Source organism: Pelobates fuscus, chromosome 4 (assembly GCF_036172605.1).
Source record: "Pelobates fuscus isolate aPelFus1 chromosome 4, aPelFus1.pri, whole genome shotgun sequence".
In the NCBI taxonomy this organism is placed as follows: domain Eukaryota; kingdom Metazoa; phylum Chordata; class Amphibia; order Anura; family Pelobatidae; genus Pelobates; species Pelobates fuscus.
In genome coordinates, this window is record NC_086320.1 from 3,907,879 (window position 1) to 3,928,114 (window position 20,236).

The window sequence follows — 20,236 nt, forward strand, 5'->3', positions numbered from 1 at the left end:
GTATCGGGCCAGTATGACTTCTTCCACCCGGTGATAGTCTCTTAGCTCCTCATCTGGTACCGTGCGGTACGCTTCTGCTGCCCTTCCTGTTAGCCGCCCTGCTAAAATAGGAACCCAATCCTCGACATTTATTTTATGCAGGTGGCATAGCCTTTCAAAATCTTCTAAAAAAGCATCAATTTCTTCTTCTGCTTCCACATAAGACTTAAATTCTTGGTACGGTACCTTTATATTACTCTCCTGTAACATGGGTACGGTCTGGTTCCTCTCTGGAGCTGGTTGGCCCCTTGGTCGTAGTACAAACTCCTGTACCTCTGTTATGGTTCTGGCCAAAATCTCTGGTGGTGGGTTATCCCCATAAAATGACAGCCGGAATTGTAATTCCCTTTGAAATTCCAACCGCTTTGGATCTTCTGCTGAGTCATTCTGTACCAAAGCTGGACCCTCTTCTGCTCTGTATTCCGCCATGACTTCTGCAACTAGGACTGCCTTGGTCTTGTTGCTGGCAGGAATACCCCTTGCTTCTAGGAGATCCTTTAAAGTGGATCGCTTTAAAGTGGTGCAATCAATCTCCATCCGTGATCCATTAGTGCTGTTGCTTTTCCTGGTACTTGCTCCTCTGTGGGTCTGGATCCCGACGCTGCCAACCAATGTAGCGGAGAGCTGATTTCCCACAGCCTAACTTCACCAATATATCCAGAGGTTGCAAAAACAAGTAGTAAATCCCAGAGAATATCCAGCACAGTCAGCAATCCAATCCAATAATATCCCATCACCTTTCCCAATCACTGGACGACACACAGTATCAGGAGTAGAACTGAAGTTTAATGGCAACATTCCTGCTTTTATGAGATTCTCCCATGCAAGGGAGGGAGGGAGGGATTCACAACAATTACACATTACACCAATCACATAGATGTTACCTCCCACACATCTCCTCCCCTTAGCTTAACAGATAATACAATTATACTGTACATACTTTTCCCCACTTTACAGATGTACCCCAAATATGTGTGATATACCTTTAAATATGATACCCCGTGGTAGCCCTGATCTGGGTGAGCAACATATCCAAAAATCACCCAGATCAGACATGGGGTTCGGGAGTTATAGGAAGGTTAAGGTTTGACCGACCGCATGGGTAAAGATGCCGAAATTAGTTCCATGAAATCTCTATTCGTGCCCCAAAACTCCCGAAAGGCTATGCCACACATCATGGAGTCGGTAACCGGATGAATCCCCTAGTTCGTGGGATTCATCCTACCGAATGACGGGCAGTTCGTGAGTTGTTTTCGGTACTTTCTGCCGTCCTGGAGGTCTTAGCGGTGTTCAGCTAGTCGAGTGTCCGTTTTGAGTTCCAGACACTCGACGACCAAACACCGCTGTTCGTAGGGTTAAGATGGCCGCCGCCACGTGTTCGGCTGCCGAAATGGCAGCCACCCAGGGAATACAGCAGTGAGTTCGTATGAACCCAGGGAATAAGAGAAACGATCAGGGAGGTAAATTGCATGATTAATATACATCAGGGTGGTTCGGTTGTTCGGTACTTTGTTCATATACCGAACAAAGTATGTCCATAGATGGTGCAATGTCAATCTGTGTAATCCAGGCAAGAAAAACCTTGGCAGTGCCAACAAATGAAACAATAGATGGGACAGCCAAAAAGGGGTTCCGCTACAGTTTATTGCAGCTCTAGGTCTGCCCTCTGTGGCTATCTACCAGACAGCCATTGGGAGGGCTTCCGGAATCCAAACTGACTTTTGGTCTGTTATCTGACGCTGGACGTCCTCACGGACCTCCAGCGTCAGATTTCCCCCTAGGAAAGCATTGATTCAATGCTTTCCTATGGGGAGGTCTAATGCGTGCGCGGTCATTGCTGCACATGCGCATTAGGTCTCCCCCGCCAGCGGCAGGGGAGGAGCGTGGGTGGAGCCTGACCAGCGCCGAGGGACATTGGTGCTGGATTCAGGTTTTAACACCTTCAGCCTCGCTGGAGGGGGGATGCGAGGGAGGGGGGGCATTCCAGCAGCCTATAGTGCCTGGAAAATGGGTTTGTTTCCTTGGCACTATAGGCTGCCTTTATATTATATAAATATTTTGATTAATACTCCAATACTGGCCAGCCCTGTTTAACATACTGAGAACATCTCACTAGGCTGCTGATCACAAAGAGAGGGTAAAACGGACACGGTTTAATTGTTGTTTTGTGACTGGGATCCTGCTTACCTGGCCAGTCCTGTTAGAAAGGAAATACCTCTGTTCAGTCTCCTAAAAGGAGGAGGTTTTTATTTATGTCTTAAGGGGAAAGAGCACCCTGGATGTTAAAAACGTTTGATTTTGTAAATAAACATTCTGAAACAGCATTGGAGAGGCCTTATCACAATATATCTCATCAAAAACAGTCAAGTCTTATATTCAAACGCCACACAGCGAGAGGAGTTATTTTATACCCCATAAATAATGCACCACTTGACCAACACCATGCAGCGCCTGTCTGCCCAGGATTAGTGAGAGTGTCCGCTACCAGACAGTTTAACATTTTTATTTAACTTCGTTAGTTCAAAGGTCAGGAAAAAAGCAGAGGAGACAGAGGTTGCGCAGTTCTTTCTCCTCAGCTCTTCTGAAGGCATATCACGACTGAGAAACAAGCAGAATTAAAGGATTACTCCAACCACCATTGATTTGAAGTGGTCATGGTGGTAGGAGTCTGGTAAGAGATATCTGGGCCTGTGTGCCGGGGGCTAGTTGCACCATGAGCACACGTGACGTAGGATGCCTAGAACTCTGTTTCAGACTGTCGAATGTGGAAGTGCCAGGAGCTTTGCCTGGCGCTGGATGTCAGACAATTTTAAAACCTTTTTACAGATCTTAAGGGGAGGGGAAGGAGCCAGGAGTAATTACCTATAGGGAACTGCAAAATAAAAATATTTTTTTTAAATATGTTGGAGTAATGAAAACGTTACACACCATAAGCACTTCAACCATTTACTTACAGTTTTGTTGAGATTCTTGGTCGCCAGTCTCCAGTGATGATATGGCTCACTCACTGCCCTAGTTCATGGTATGCATGGTAGCTCCACCTGTGCTATAAATCTTCCAATAATACACCCATTACCGTTAAAAAGAAAAAAAAAATCCACATTCTACCCCGTAATAACAAAGTTAAAACCATAACTTTGACTCCACTACAGAAAACCTAATATCACTTTAACACAAGTATTCAGTAACTCAGGACTCGGTTGAAGCACCTTTGGTTGCGATTAGGTTTGATGCGATAAGCTTTGCCCACCTGGATTTGGTAGTGTCTGCCATATTTCTCTGCAGGTTCTTTCAAGGTTCGTCAGGTTGGATGGGGGCCGTTGTTGGACAGACATTTTCATGATAATCCAGATTTTCATGATAAACCCTATTGGGTTCAAGTCCGGGCTCTGGCTGGGCCACTCTCGAACATTCACAGAGTTGTACCTAAGTCACTCATGGTCTTGGCTGGAACGAGAACCCTCGGCTCAGTCTGAGGTCCTTAGTAGAAACCAGGGCTGTGGAGTCGGAGTAAATTTTGGGTACCTGGAGTCGGAGTCGGTGCATTGTTTGCCGACTCCGACTCCTACTCATACTAAATTTAGATTGGAATTAAAAAAAAGCAAGTTTAAATGTCCCAATTCAGAAAAAGTTATAATTAATGACTTCTCTACTGTAAGAATAAAAACCAATGCATGCAGGGCCTCACGTAACTGCAAAACGAACACGTTAAGTGACCGTGAAGAAGCATGCTTTTCATGTGCTTCACTATATGGCATGCAACGCACAATTAGGAGCGGCAATACTTATACTTTCCATAGTGTTGTGTTCTGCTGTTACAGGGAACGCAGCGCCCATGGGTAACCTAGCCTCTCACTGATAAGGGATTAAGTAAATATGTTTTTTGCAGGACAACTCGCTGGGGAAGCACTTATTTCATGGTGAAGCGTTTGCTTGAACTTAAAGACTTCATAGAAGAAATGGACAATGAAAATATTGCATTAACTGAAAGCCAGTGGACCCAAACAAAAGAGCTGGAGACCATTCTTTCTCACACCTTCACTGTCACCAAGAGCTTGCAATGTGACAATCTAACCCCGGGTAAATTCCTCTTGGAATGGAAGAGCCTGTTATATCGCCTGAACAAAAATGGGGGGTTATTAGCTGAGGGCATTGCATCTTCAATGATGAAAAGAGAGAGTCTTTTGCTGGAAAATGAAATCTTGTTAGCGGCCAATGAGCCGACTTTTGTTGAACAGTGAACAGAATGCTACTGGGAAAAAGGCCCTCTATGAAGTAGCAGTTCGCATGAAGGGATTACGACCTGAAATACCTTCACTGGGTGAAGTTCTTTTAAGCAATAGTGGTAAATCAGGATCATCGTCTTCAAACGAAGAATTAAATTTTGATTCCTTCTTAGACAAAATGGAAGGTTCTAAAAGAAAGCGAAGTCGCATAAGTGTTACAGAACCAGTAAATGTCCAAATAAAAAAAATCCAACAGGAGTTTTATAAAGCACTAAAAGAAGTTGAAAAGTATGATCGCTCATCCAAACTTACTGTTGAAGAAGCCATCCTTGTTTATCCAGAGATCGTTAGTGATGTGGCCAGAATAGTTACTGCAATGCCACCCACCCAAGTCAGTGTCGAAAGATTATTTTCAGCCCTAAAAATAATAAAGTCTGACTTAAGAGCCTCTATGAAAGAGGACCTGGCAGAGGCAATTCTCTTCCTTCGAATTCTACATTGAATTGATTTGCATTTGCTAAGCCTATAACTACATTTCAAGATTAATATAAACCATTTCTGGGTTTTACAGATGTTGTTTTTGATTATATAGATAAGCTTTGTTTTTGTTCTAAAACAACCAAATAACGTGGTTTGTATTTTTGAACTGGTAAAGTTCCTGTTCCTGATGTTTATGCCTGCTGCTACTATCCAGCCACTTGATTGATTAATAAAAACATTTTATTAAAACTTTGTTGTTTTCATTGTGTTTGTCTTTTGCTTAAACTGTTCAATACAGTAGACTGTTAGCTTCCCAACCAGTAGTCCTGTGGTAATGACATGTATGTTGCCTTTCTTTCCTTCAAGGAATGTATAAAATACATTTGCATATTAATACAGAGGAGTCGGAAAGTCGGAGTCGGAGGTACAAAAAGCTGAGGAGTCGGAGTCGGAGTCGGAACATATATCTACCGACTCCACAGCACTGGTAGAAACATCTCACAGATGATCCCGAGAAATGGAAAGTATAAACTTTTCACATAACAGAGGGCCTGAATACTTATGATCAATATGATATTTTTATTTTTAATAAATGTGCAAAGTTTTCAAAAATCTGTGATTTGCTTTCTCATCATGGAATATTGTGTAGATTGATGTGATTTTTTTTATTTTTTTTATTATTGTAGCAGAAGGCTGCAACGTAAAAAAAAGTGGAAAAGAAAATGAAGGGGTCTGAATACATTCTGAACGGACAATAGTCTAACAACAGAGATAGGCAACCTTCGGCACTCCAGATGTTGTGGACTACATCCCCCATAATGCTCTTATACCTATAATGCTGGCAAAGCATCATGGAAGGTGTAGTCCAAAACATCTGCAGTGCCAAAGGTTGCCTATGCTCTAACAAATACCATGGTCTCTCTCGGAGAGATATTTATGGGATCAGAAAAAGACAACTAATATGTTAACTTTTTTATTTGATAAAAAACACAAGCTGCATTAATCCAATCACGTTTCACAATAGAAAAATATTACTTCGAATTGTGGGAGGAGCCGGTCCACGCACAGAGCAGATAAAATATAGATTTATAGTGGCTTCAAAACGTTTAGATGATGCCCCACAAAGCACAGACACAGTGTACAGCAATGGATAATTCATATTCTCTTTAACTCCAGAGAATATAAATACATTGGCCACGTGTCCTGGTACCAACCCACACACAGAATATATATACATTGGCCACGTGTCCTGGTACCAACCCACACACAGAATATAAATACATTGGCCACGTGTCCTGGTACCAACCCACACACAGAATATAAATACATTGGCCACGTGTCCTGGTACCAACCCACACACAGAATATAAATACATTGGCCACGTGTCCTGGTACCAACCCACACAGAGAATATAAATATATTGGCCACGTGTCCTGGTACCAACCCACACAGAGAATATAAATATATTGGCCACGTGTGCTGGTACCAACCCACACAGAGAATATAAATATATTGGCCACGTGTGCTGGTACCAACCCACACACAGAATATAAATACATTGGCCACGTGTGCTGGTACCAACCCACACACAGAATATAAATACATTGGCCACGTGTCCTGGTACCAACCCACACACAGAATATAAATACATTGGCCACGTGTCCTGGTACCAACCAACACACAGAATATAAATACATTGGCCACGTGTCCTGGTACCAACCCACACACAGAATATATATACATTGGCCACGTGTCCTGGTACCAACCCACACACAGAATATAAATACATTGGCCACGTGTCCTGGTACCAACCCACACACAGAATATAAATATATTGGCCACGTGTCCTGGTACCAACCCACACACAGAATATAAATATATTGGCCACGTGTGCTGGTACCAACCCACACACAGAATATAAATACATTGGCCACGTGTCCTGGTACCAACCCACACACAGAATATAAATACATTGGCCACGTGTCCTGGTACTGACACACACACAGAATATAAATGCATTGGACACGTGTCCTGGTACCGACCCACACACAGAATATAAATGCATTGGCCACGTGTCCTGGTACCGACCCACACACAGAATATAAATGCATTGGCCACGTGTCCTGGTACCGACCCACACACAGAATATAAATGCTTTGGCCACGTGTACTGGTACCGGCCCACACTCTAAATATATAAATACATTGGCCACGTGTACTGGTACCGGCCGACACACTGAATATAAATACATTGGCCACGTGTACTGGTACCGACCCACACACAGATTATAAATACTTTGGCCACGTGTACTGGTATTGGCCCACACACTGAATAAAACAACATTGGCCACGTGTACTGGTACCGGCCCACACACTGAATAGAAATACGTTGGCCACGTGTACTGGTACCAACCCACACACAGAATATAAATGCATTGGCCACGTGACAGCACCGGTATAATACACAATATTATACAATATTATCAGCACCGGAGGATTAATCTTTCACAAGACTCGTCAATTCCCATCGATCCTTGGATCATCAGAATAGTCCTAACAGAATTTCCGGTCCCCACTCGAGGGCGCTCTGAGTGATGACAAGTGCAACGGCACCCAAGGAGGCAGACAGGCCCCACACGGCCACTTTCACCAGAGTGTTCTGGGAACGAGGGAGGAGGGCCTTCGACTCAGTGACAGTCTGCTTACAAAGCACGAAGTCCGGCCGCTGGGAGGACGAAGAAACCAGAAGGGAATGGAACGAAGTGCTGGAAATACTGTGAGTGAGCAGTAATGGGAAAGGACACAAGGTGTGTGGGGGGGGGGGGGGGGTGAGTGCGAGAGGACACGAGGGGGGAGGGAGTGCGAGAGGACACGAGGGGGGAGGGAGTGCGAGAGGACACGAGGGGGGAGGGAGTGCGAGAGGACACGAGGGGGGAGGGAGTGCGAGAGGACACGAGGGGGGAGGGAGTGCGAGAGGACACGAGGGGGGAGTGAGTGCGAGAGGACACGAGGGGGGAGGGAGTGCGAGAGGACACGAGGGGGGAGGGAGTGCGAGAGGACACGAGGGGGGAGGGAGTGCGAGAGGACACGAGGGGGGAGGGAGTGCGAGAGGACACGAGGGGGGAGGGAGTGCGAGAGGACACGAGGGGGGAGGGAGTGCGAGAGGACACGAGGGGGGAGGGAGTGCAGAGGACACGAGGGGGGAGGGAGTGCAGAGGACACGAGGGGGGAGGGAGTGCAGAGGACACGAGGGGGGAGGGAGTGCGAGAGGACACGAGGGGGGAGGGAGTGCGAGAGGACACGAGGGGGGAGGGAGTGCGAGAGGACACGAGGGGGGGGAGTGCGAGTGAAGAAACAGGATTTAGAGTGTGAGTGCGAGAGAATAGTACGTACGATAGTAAATATAGGGCAGGATGCAGAGGGGAGTAAAGGAGTAAATAAAGGTAGATATTAAATTAAACAAGAAAAGTCAGAAAAGAAAGAAAAGGAGAAAAATAAATAAATAAAAATAATCAATGACTATTATAAATAAATAAAACAAACAGATTTAGATGAGGATTCTTCACGGGGTGGTCTCATTCTGTGGAGGGAACCTGGGGAGGGGGATGGGGGGCTAGGCTGCTCTAATTCTACTCACAGGGTGGTCTCATTCTGCTGAGGGAACCTGGGGAGGGGGATGGGGGGCTAGGCTGCTCTAATTCTACTCACGGGGTGGTCTCATTCTGCAGAGGGAACCTGGGGAGGGGGATGGGGGGCTAGGCTGCTCTAATTCTACTCACAGGGGGGTCTCATTCTGCTGAGGGAACCTGGGGAGGGGGATAGGGGGCTAGGCTGCTCTAATTCTACTCACGGGGTGGTCTCATTCTGCGGAGGGAACCTGGGGAGGGGGATGGGGGGCTAGGCTGCTCTAATTCTACTCACAGGGGGGTCTCATTCTACTGAGGGAACCTGGGGAGGGGGATGGGGGGCTAGGCTGCTCTAATTCTACTCACGGGGTGGTCTCATTCTACTGAGTGAACCTGGGGATGGGGGGCTAGGCTGCGCTAATTCTACTCACAGGGTGGTCTCATTCTGCTGAGGGAACCTGGGGAGGGGGATGGGGGGCTAGGCTGCTCTAATTCTACTCACGGGTGGTCTCATTCTGCTGAGGGAACCTGGGGAGGAGGATGGGGGGCTAGGCTGCTCTAATTTGATTCACGTGGTGGTCTCATTCTACTGAGGGAACCTGGGGATGGGGGGCTAGGCTGCTCTTATTCTACTCACGGGGTGGTCTCATTCTACTGAGGGAACCTGGGGATGGGGATGGGGGATGGGCTGCTCTAATTCTACTCATGGGGTGGTCTCATTCTACTGGGGGAACCTGGGGATGGGGGGCTAGGGTGCTCTAATTCTACTCACGGGGTGATCTCATTCTACTGAGGGAACCTGGGGAGGGGGATGGGCTGCTCTAATTCTACTCACAGGGTGGTCTCATTCTGCTGAGGGAACCTGGGGAGGGGGATGGGGGGCTAGGATGCTCTAGTGTTTCTTTCTCTGGCTCTGCTTCTTCTCCCCAACTCCTCTCTGTTGGTGTCCCCCAAGGTTCAGTCCTTGGTCCCCTACTGTTCTCCATCTATACTGCCTCCCTTGGTAAACTCATTAGCTCATTTGGCTTCCAATATTATTTCTATGCAGATGACACGCAAATCTACCTGTCCTCTCCTGATCTTTCCCCGTCCCTCTTGACTAGTGTACCTGACTGCCTCTGTGCTATTTCTAACTGGATGGCTGCCCACTTCCTTAAACTAAACTTGACCAAAACTGAAATTCTGGTCTTTCCTCACTCAAGTGTTGTTACTCCTGTGTCGGTCTCCCTCCAAGTCGACGGTGCTACCATCAGCTCCACCATGCAGGCTTGCTGCGTAGGTGTTCTCTTTGACTCTGACCTCTCCTTCAAGCCTCATGTTCAATCTATCGCCAAATCCTGTCATTTCCATCTCAATAACATTGCACACATCCGCCCCTACTTAACGCCAGATGCGACTAAGGTCTTGGTCCATTCCACTGTCCTTTCTCGCCTTGACTACTGTAATCCGCTTCTCAGTGGTCTTACGTGCTCCCAACTTGCGCCGTTACAGTCCATAATGAATGCGGCAGCGAGGCACATCTTCTTGTCCGTCCACACCTCCCATGCCTCACCCTTCTGTCAGTCCCTACATTGGCTTCCTATAAAATATAGAGCTCAATTTAAAATTCTGGTTCTTGCTTTCAAATCTCTACATAATGCTGCTCCCACCTATCTATCCTCCCTTATACACAAGTATGTCCCGTGTAGGCCCTTACGATCTGCTGAAGACTTACGTCTATCTTCTGTCCGTACTCCCACCTCTGATGCTCGCCTTCAAGATTTCTCGAGGGCTGCGGAACTCGCTTCCCTCCTCCGTTAGATGCTCACCCAGTCTCCACTCCTTCAAAAAATCGTTTAAAACCCACTTCTTCATAAAAGCGTATCAATTAAACTGGTAATAGCTCCCAACTGATTCCTCTTCTGCAACTGTCACTAGTCTAATACTATCCTTACCTTTTTGAGTCATTTTACCCCACTCCCTTTAGCATGTAAGCTCATTGAGCAGGGCCCTCAACCCCTCTGTTCCTGTGTGTCCAACTTGTCTGGTTACAACTACATGTCTGTTCGTCCACCTATTGTAAAGCGCTGCGGAATTTGACAGTGCTCTATAAATATCATAATAATAATAATAATAATACTTGTACTCACGGGGTGCTCTCATTCTGCTGAGGGAACCTGGGGAGGGGCATGGGGGGGCTAGGCTGCTCTAATTCTACTCACGGGGTGGTTTCATTCTGCTGAGGGAACCTGGGGAGGGGGATGGGGGGCTAGGCTGAACTAATTCTAATCACGGGGTGGTCTTATTCTACTGAGGGAACCTGGGGAGGGGGAGGAGGAGCTAGGCTGATCTAATTCTACTCACGGGGAGGTCTCATTTTACTGAGGGAACCTGGGGAGGGAAATGGGGGACTAGGCTGATCTAATTCTAATCACGGGGTGGTCCTATTCTACTGAGGAAACCTGGGGAGGAGGGGCTAGGCTGATCTAATTCTAATCACGGGGTGGGCTCATTTTAGGGTGCTCAGTTACATACCTTTTATATTTCTGCAACGATGCTCGCTTCACTACATCTGAAGGAGGGTGTCTGTGGAAGAGAGTGTGAGCTCTAGAAACCAGGTCTTCAAATGGAAAATCTTTGGGAATGTTGGACAGAAGTTGGTGTACACTGGGCATGTCACAATCAACACTCAGGATATCTTGTTCTCTCATTAAAACCATCTGTGAAGACACAGGGACAAACAGTGCATAATAATAATAATAGATTATAAAGATATACCACTAACTCACTGCTTATTGTACAGCTCATTGCACTGTCCCAGCTTATTTTATTACAACAGCTTTCCCTCCCGAGTTCACCAATAATTAACGTGTGATCTGGATGGCAGTGACAGAGCGCTGGGGGGGATTTAGATGCATTACCTATAGATTATTTTTATTACTCCTTTTGAACTGAATATTATATGTAAAGAAGTAATGTATCTATATTAACTATATCGCTGGACTTTTTGGCATGCATGAGTTAGTGTGCGGTGTGCGTATATAACTATTAGTATGTGTTTGTCAGTGTTACATGGCGTGTTTGTGTATGGAGGTAGTGTGCGGTGTGTGTATGACTATTAGTATGTCTTTGTCAGTGTTACATGACGTGTTTGTGTATGGAGGTAGTGTGCGGTGAGTATATGACTATTAGTATGTGTTTGTCAGTGTTACATGACGTGTTTGTGTATGGAGGTAGTGTGCGGTGTGAGTATATGACTATTAGTATGTGTTTGTCAGTGTTACATGACGTGTTTGTGTATGGAGGTAGTGTGCGGTGAGTATATGACTATTAGTATGTGTTTGTCAGGGTTACATGACGTGTTTGTGTATGGAGGTAGTGTGCGGTGTGAGTATATGACTATTAGTATGTGTTTGTCAGTGTTACATGACGTGTTTGTGTATGGAGGTAGTGTGCGGTGAGTATATGACTATTAGTATGTGTTTGTCAGGGTTACATGACGTGTTTGTGTATGGAGGTAGTGTGCGGTGTGAGTATATGACTATTAGTATGTGTTTGTCAGTGTTACATGACGTGTTTGTGTATGGAGGTAGTGTGCGGTGTGTGTATATGCCTATTAGTATGTGCTTGTCAGTGTTACATGGCGTGTTTGTGTATGGAGGTAGTGTGCGGTGTGTGTATATGACTATTAATATGTGTTTGTCAGTGTTACATGGCGTGTTTGTGTATGGAGGTAGTGTGCGGTGTGAGTATATGACTTATTATGTGTTTGTCAGTGTTACATGACGTGTTTGTGTATGGAGTTATTGTGCGGTGAGTATATGACTATTAGTATGTGTTTGTCAGTGTTACATGACGTGTTTGTGTATGGAGTTATTGTGCGGTGAGTATATGACTATTAGTATGTGCTTGTCAGTGTTACATGGCGTGTTTGTGTATGGAGGTATTGTGCGGTGTGTGTATATGACTTAGTATGTGTTTGTCAGTGTTACATGGCGTGTTTGTGTATGGAGGTAGTGTGCGGTGTGTGTAAATGACTATTAATATGTGTTTGTCAGTGTTACATGGCGTGTTTGTGTATGGAGGTAGTGTGCGGTGTGAGTATATGACTATTAGTATGTGTTTGTCAGTGTTACATGGCGTGTTTGTGTATGGAGGTAGTGTGCGGTGTGAGTATATGACTATTAGTATGTGCTTGTCAGTGTTACATGGCGTGTTTGTGTATGGAGGTAGTGTGCGGTGTGAGTATATGACTATTAGTATGTGTTTGTCAGTGTTACATGGCGTGTTTGTGTATGGAGTTAGTGTGCGGTGTGAGTATATGACTATTAGTATGTGTTTGTCAGTGTTACATGACGTGTTTGTGTATGGAGGTAGTGTGCGGTGTGAGTATATGACTATTAGTATGTGCTTGTCAGTGTTACATGACGTGTTTGTGTATGGAGGTAGTGTGCGGTGTGTGTAAATGACTATTAATATGTGTTTGTCAGTGTTACATGGCGTGTTTGTGTATGGAGGTAGTGTGCGGTGTGAGTATATGACTATTAGTATGTGCTTGTCAGTGTTACATGGCGTGTTTGTGTATGGAGGTAGTGTGCGGTGTGAGTATATGACTATTAGTATGTGCTTGTCAGTGTTACATGGCGTGTTTGTGTATGGAGGTAGTGTGCGGTGTGTGTATATGACTATTAGTATGTGCTTGTCAGTGTTACATGGCGTGTTTGTGTATGGAGGTAGTGTGCGGTGTGTGTATATGACTTAGTATGTGTTTGTCAGTGTTACATGGCGTGTTTGTGTATGGAGGTAGTGTGCGGTGTGTGTATATGACTTAGTATGTGTTTGTCAGTGTTACATGGCGTGTTTGTGTATGGAGGTAGTGTGCGGTGTGAGTATATGACTATTAGTATGTGTTTGTCAGTGTTACATGGCGTGTTTGTGTATGGAGGTAGTGTGCGGTGTGTGTATATGACTATTAGTATGTGTTTGTCAGTGTTACATGGCGTGTTTGTGTATGGAGGTAGTGTGCGGTGTGAGTATATGACTATTAGTATGTGTTTGTCAGTGTTACATGGCGTGTTTGTGTATGGAGGTAGTGTGCGGTGTGTGTATATGACTATTAGTATGTGTTTGTCAGTGTTACATGGCGTGTTTGTGTATGGAGGTAGTGTGCGGTGTGTGTATATGACTATTAGTATGTGTTTGTCAGTGTTACATGACGTGTTTGTGTATGGAGGTAGTGTGCGGTGTGAGTATATGACTATTAGTATGTGTTTGTCAGTGTTACATGGCGTGTTTGTGTATGGAGGTAGTGTGCGGTGTGAGTATATGACTATTAGTATGTGTTTGTCAGTGTTACATGGCGTGTTTGTGTATGGAGGTAGTGTGCGGTGTGTGTAAATGACTATTAGTATGTGTTTGTCAGTGTTACATGGCGTGTGTGTATGGAGTTATTGTGCGGTGTGTGTAAATGACTATTAGTATGTGTTTGTCAGTGTTACATGGCGTGTTTGTGTATGGAGTTATTGTGCGGTGTGTGTAAATGACTATTAGTATGTGTTTGTCAGTGTTACACGGCGTGTTTGTGTATGGAGTTATTGTGCGGTGTGTGTAAATGACTATTAGTATGTGTTTGTCAGTGTTACATGGCGTGTTTGTGTATGGAGGTATTGTGCGGTGTGTGTATATGACTTAGTATGTGTTTGTCAGTGTTACATGGCGTGTTTGTGTATGGAGGTAGTGTGCGGTGTGAGTATATGACTATTAGTATGTGCTTGTCAGTGTTACATTGATGTAGAATTATTTAAAAATCTTTATTGCACCTGTATTGAATTATTGTACTAACTCCATTTTAATCTCACATAACCTCACATTATGACAGACCCTCCATTTTGTCCACATTACATGACAGAATTTCCCAGCAACATTTAGTGTAATGAATAGAGACTGTATTTTCTATAAAGACATGACTAACCCCGGAATTGCTGAATCTCCTGTAATTTGCAACATAGTATAATCTGAAGGCCATGAGAACACTGTACTAATGAAATGTTCTATTCATAAAAAGAACCCTGAGCCTGATCACGAGTCTGACATCACTAACTACCCAAAATGGCTAGCCGCCAGATTCCCCCTCCCATCGAGTAAAGACGACATCCCATGATGGGAGGGTGCCCCACTAGTCACTCAAATCCCTGAGCCAATTAATAATATTGATGGGTGGACATTGACATAGCCACTTAACATTTAATCCAATTAATGATGTTTATTTGTTATTATCTGATATTCAATGATGATGTCATTTTGGTCTTATAAGGGCCTGCAAGCCTGTTTTTTGCCCAGATGCCATTAAATTTTCTGAAGTTGGGGGGCGGGGCCGGACCGCCGACGGGATCAGACACGCTTTGTCTGAGCTCCCGCCTTGGGACCGGGAAAACGGCACAAACTGGAGGAAAAAATCGTCACAATAGCCCGCAACGACACTCACCCGGATCCCCAGATCCTGAGGTACGAGGGGATACCCTTCACGAAGCGATCCGTTACCCGAAGCTTGAGCTCTCCCGGGTCTCCGGCCGGTGTTCGGCGCCCCTCCCCCCCCTGGACCGGGGGGGTCATCCCGGTCCGTAAGGGTGCTGAACAGCTCGCCAAACCAGGCTCAAGTATCCACCCGGGCGCGAGGTGACCACCGCATGGCGCTTCTCAAGATGGCCGCCGCACGACAGCCATGTGCACGAACAGCCGGCGCAACAACCATGACAGACTGCCCCAGGGCTATGCTGGCAGACTGCACTGAGCAAATGAAGGGAATGATGCCAGGGGCAAATGATGCCAGGGGCATCACGCAGGGAGGCAATAGGGTGAAGAGATCCTATGGAGGACACTATGACAAGCAATCCCACAGGTGTGAGCAGACCTTGGCATAACCTGCCCCACGGGGACCGGAACATCAAGCCACCCACCCTGTACCCATCCAGCAATAACCTACCCTGCCAGCCTGGACCTAAGCCAGCTCTAGCTTGACCCCACGATAACCGTCAAACAGCATCAATGGACTCACTTATCCATACCAAGCATGCTCCTGGACCTCACGATAAACGTCTGCCCAGTTTACCCAGCGGACTACGCCCAAAGAGTTGCATAGACAGTTAAGCATATTCTGTTCACTGCATCACTATCCACTACCACTACCTACTATGTCTGCAAAGAAAGTGTGAAGGGATACTACACCAGCACTATAGTTAAATGAACAGGTCTTGCCGTGGCTTCTGCTGCGGCCGTCTTGTGATAAAGCTATATTTAAAGCTAAATTTGACTTTTGTAACGCGATAACATTCTTAGGTAGTATTATACCATCTGTGTGAACGCCTAGGTGAGAGGTTTGGTGCCGTAAAAGCAACAATACATAAGCCTTAGTATTACACAGCAACATTTAAATAAAGCGGAAAGATATAGATGAGTAAGCGATGATATCTGACATAACAATGTATATTAACTTTAAGCGACTGTCACTACTTACTTAGGCAATTCACTATGCTAGCGGTAGCTATAGCGTGTACCTAGCTTGCAAGGATAATTTTAACGTAACCCTAGCAACGGTTAACTCTTGTTATAATAATCCCTTAATATTGTACATGTCAGACGGGAAAACTCACCTGTAAATTGCTATGTAAATCTACTGTCTACGTTTTTTCTTCTCAACAAAACCCAAAAAATTGTGCCGTCTATACATATGCCATGTTTGTGATTATTGTATATTGCCGCTTACGACTGCTACCATGGCTAAGTAAGCCTATTGTTATATCTTGCACAACAAAAAATAAAGAATTTAAAAAAAAAAAAAAAAAATCTGAAGTTATTTTTAACCTGAACTGCATGTGTCAGTGTGAACTTACTTCTGCGTATACGCAATTTAATCAGCTCAGATTTGGACAGGAACAGATAGACATTTAAACATTTTTGTTTATTTCTAAATTAATCTACATCAATTTGGCGTCCAGAACGTGGGGCACCGGGCTATGGCCTCTGGCCGGTAAGCCGTCCTAAGGAAGACGCTGTTGGACAGAGGAATCCGGGGGGAAGGAAAGGGAGACTGATCACCTCCGATTACACGGTAGAGACTTCTGCAGAGCCACCGGTATGTTCCGGTCCCTTTGATTGACCCGTCCACGTGTCTGTGACTGCTTCCCGGGAGGACATCAAAGACAAAGGTAATATCTTGCCCGGTGTCTTGTTGTTACTCACTTGTTTACCTGCATTTAGTCTATCTGTTGCCTGGGTGTGTTTGTATTGGCCTGTTTTAGTTTAAGTGCCCGGGTAGAGTGTTTATCTGTGTACCCCTTTTGGGATAAAGGGGGGTGGACCTGTGGTAGTTTGCCTGGGGGTCCTATGTTTGTCTGTTTACCCCTTTTAGGATAAAGGGGGGTGGACCTGGGGGTGTTTGCCTGGGGTCCTCTGTTTGCCTGTTTACTCCTTTTAGGAACCACGTGGCTGTGGTTGTAAGGAAAAAGGGGGGTGGACCTGTGGAAGTTTTCCTGGGGGTCTTCTTTGCCTGTTTACCTCTTTTAGGAGCCTCGTGGCTGTGGCTGTAAGGAAAAAGAGGAGGGGGGAATCTGTGGAGGGGTGTAGACTCATTGCTTCCTGGGGATTCCCCATGGTGTCACTTTGATAGCCTAGCTAGCCTCATTGTGCACATAACTCTGCTTGCAGAGAGGTGGTAACCTCCAGCTTCGAGCGCTGAGGCTGGTGGAATTCCAATTTTTATTTGTGGCGGGCGGATTCAAGCAGGCATTGCTTGTCTCCAGCACCACGTGGTAGTGAGACTTACGGGTGGGTCCGTAGGGGCGCTACGGGAGTGAGGATAGAGGTGGCCACACTTAGTGGACTGCTGTAACGAGGGAGGCTATACAGGACTCGGGTCGGAGAGGATTGCTGTTTCCTGTGGCCGCTGGTAGTGAGACTTGAGGAAGTAATTCTCCGAGCGGGGACACTACGAGGTTGAGGGAGGTGACTTTGGTCACACGAGTAAAGTAAAGGGATTACTGTTGATTTTATTTGAACTGTGATGCATGCACTGTATTTCAATTGAATTGTTGTATATGGGCTATTTGCAGCCTCCATAGCGAAAGAGAATCCTACCTGCCTCCTAATTTCTACCTAGTCTTGATTTCTGATGTATCCTCCACTGCTACATCGCCTGTCTGCTCCCTTACCTGCCCACCCCCGCTTACTCCTTCCACCGATCCCTCCCCTTCATCTACAGTCCTCTCTACTCCATTTTCTCCTCCTACACCCCTCTCTACTCCACTTTCTCCTCCTACTCCTCCCTCTACTCCACCTTCTCCTCTCACTTCTCCTCTACTCCTCCCTCTACTCCACCTTCTCCTCCTCTTACTCCTTCTTCCTGCTCTTACTCCTCCCTCCTCTTCCTACTCCTCCCTCTACTCCACTTTCTCCTCCTACTCCTCCCTCTACTCCACCTTCTCCTCTCTCCTCCTACTTCTCCTCTCTCCTCCTACTTCTCCTCTCTCCTCCTACTTCTCCTCTCTCCTCCTACTTCTCCTCTCTCCTCCTACTTCTCCTCTCTCCTCCTACTTCTCCTCTCTCCTCCTACTTCTCCTCTCTCCTCCTACTTCTCCTCCCTCTACTCCAACTTCTCCTCCTTCTACTCCTTCTTCCTGCTCCTACTTCTCCTCTACTCCTCCTCCTCCACTCCTCCTCCTACTCCTCCCCTACTCCTCCTCCTACTCCTCCCTCTACTCCACCTTCTCCTCCCTCTACTCCACCTTCTCCTCCCTCTACTCCACCTTCTCCTCCTCCTTCCTCCTGCTCTTACTCCTCCCTCCTCTTTCTACTCCTCCCTCCTCTTTCTACTCATCCCTCCTCTTTCTACTCCTCCCTCCTCTTTCTACTCCTCCCTCTACTCCACCTTCTCCTCCTACTCCTCCCTCCCCTCCTCCTACTCCACCTTCTCCTCCTCCTTCTCCTCCTCCTAATCCCCTCCTCCTACTCCACCTTCTCCTCCTCGTACTCCTCCCTCCTCCTCTTACTCATTCCTACTCCTCCTACTCCTCCCTCCTACTGATGGGTGGACATTGACATAGCCACTTAACATTTAATCCAATTAATGATGTTTATTTGTTATTATCTGATATTCAATGATGATGTCATTTTGGTCTTATAAGGGCCTGCAAGCCTGTTTTTTGCCCAGATGCCATTAAATTTTCTGAAGTAATTTTTAACTTGAACTGCATGTGTCAGTGTGAACTTACTTCTGCGTATACGCAATTTAATCATCTCAGATTTGGACAGGAACAGATAGACATTTAAACATTTTTGTTTATTTCTAAATGAATCTACATCAACATGACGTGTTTGTGTACGGAGGTAGTGTGCGGTGTGTATGACTATTAGTATGTGATTGTCAGTGTTACATGACGTGTTTGTGCATGGAGGTAGTGTGCGGTGTGTGTATATGCCTATTAGTATGTGTTTGTCAGTGTTACATGGCGTGTTTGTGTATGGAGGTAGTGTGCGGTGTCAGTATATGACTATTAGTATGTGTTTGTCAGTGTTACATGACGTGTTTGTGTATGGAGGTAGTGTGCGGTGAGTATATGACTATTAGTATGTGTTTGTCAGTGTTACATGGCGTGTTTGTGTATGGAGGTAGTGTGCGGTGAGTATATGACTATTAGTATGTGTTTGTCAGTGTTACATGGCGTGTTTGTGTATGGAGGTAGTGTGCGGTGTGTGTATATGACTTAGTATGTGTTTGTTAGTGTTACATGGCGTGTTTGTGTATGGAGGTAGTGTGCGGTGAGTATAGGACTATTAGTATGTGTTTGTCAGTGTTACATGGCGTGTTTGTGTATGGAGGTAGTGTGCGGTGTGTGTATATGACTATTAATATGTGTTTGTCAGTGTTACATGGCGTGTTTGTGTATGGAGGTAGTGTGCGGTGTGAGTATATGACTTATTATGTGTTTGTCAGTGTTACATGACGTGTTTGTGTATGGAGTTATTGTGCGGTGAGTATATGACTATTAGTATGTGTTTGTCAGTGTTACATGACGTGTTTGTGTATGGAGTTATTGTGCGGTGAGTATATGACTATTAGTATGTGCTTGTCAGTGTTACATGGCGTGTTTGTGTATGGAGGTATTGTGCGGTGTGTGTATATGACTTAGTATGTGTTTGTCAGTGTTACATGGCGTGTTTGTGTATGGAGGTAGTGTGCGGTGTGTGTAAATGACTATTAATATGTGTTTGTCAGTGTTACATGGCGTGTTTGTGTATGGAGGTAGTGTGCGGTGTGAGTATATGACTTAGTATGTGTTTGTCAGTGTTACATGGCGTGTTTGTGTATGGAGGTAGTGTGCGGTGTGAGTATATGACTATTAGTATGTGCTTGTCAGTGTTACATGGCGTGTTTGTGTATGGAGGTAGTGTGCGGTGTGAGTATATGACTATTAGTATGTGTTTGTCAGTGTTACATGGCGTGTTTGTGTATGGAGTTAGTGTGCGGTGTGAGTATATGACTATTAGTATGTGTTTGTCAGTGTTACATGACGTGTTTGTGTATGGAGGTAGTGTGCGGTGTGAGTATATGACTATTAGTATGTGCTTGTCAGTGTTACATGACGTGTTTGTGTATGGAGGTAGTGTGCGGTGTGTGTAAATGACTATTAATATGTGTTTGTCAGTGTTACATGGCGTGTTTGTGTATGGAGGTAGTGTGCGGTGTGAGTATATGACTATTAGTATGTGCTTGTCAGTGTTACATGGCGTGTTTGTGTATGGAGGTAGTGTGCGGTGTGAGTATATGACTATTAGTATGTGCTTGTCAGTGTTACATGGCGTGTTTGTGTATGGAGGTAGTGTGCGGTGTGTG

General features: G+C 45.5%; 2 protein-coding genes across 4 annotated transcripts in view; one reads left to right on the plus strand and one right to left on the minus strand.

The window, feature by feature from the left end:
* DGAT1 (diacylglycerol O-acyltransferase 1) overlaps positions 1-20,236 on the plus strand; it is a 239,784-nt gene that overhangs the window by 39,880 nt on the left and 179,668 nt on the right. The window lies entirely within an intron of this gene.
* Positions 7,201-20,236, minus strand: part of LOC134608247 (TBC1 domain family member 20-like) — a 138,224-nt gene continuing 125,188 nt past the window's right edge. For all 3 annotated transcript variants that reach the window (XM_063450912.1, XM_063450914.1, XM_063450915.1), the window contains 2 exons: positions 10,885-11,069; positions 7,201-7,518 (listed from right to left, as the gene is read on the minus strand). In XM_063450912.1, coding sequence (XP_063306982.1) covers positions 7,287-7,518; positions 10,885-11,069 — 417 coding nt within the window. In that variant the 3' untranslated portion in view covers positions 7,201-7,286. The remainder of the gene's footprint in view (positions 7,519-10,884; positions 11,070-20,236) is intronic.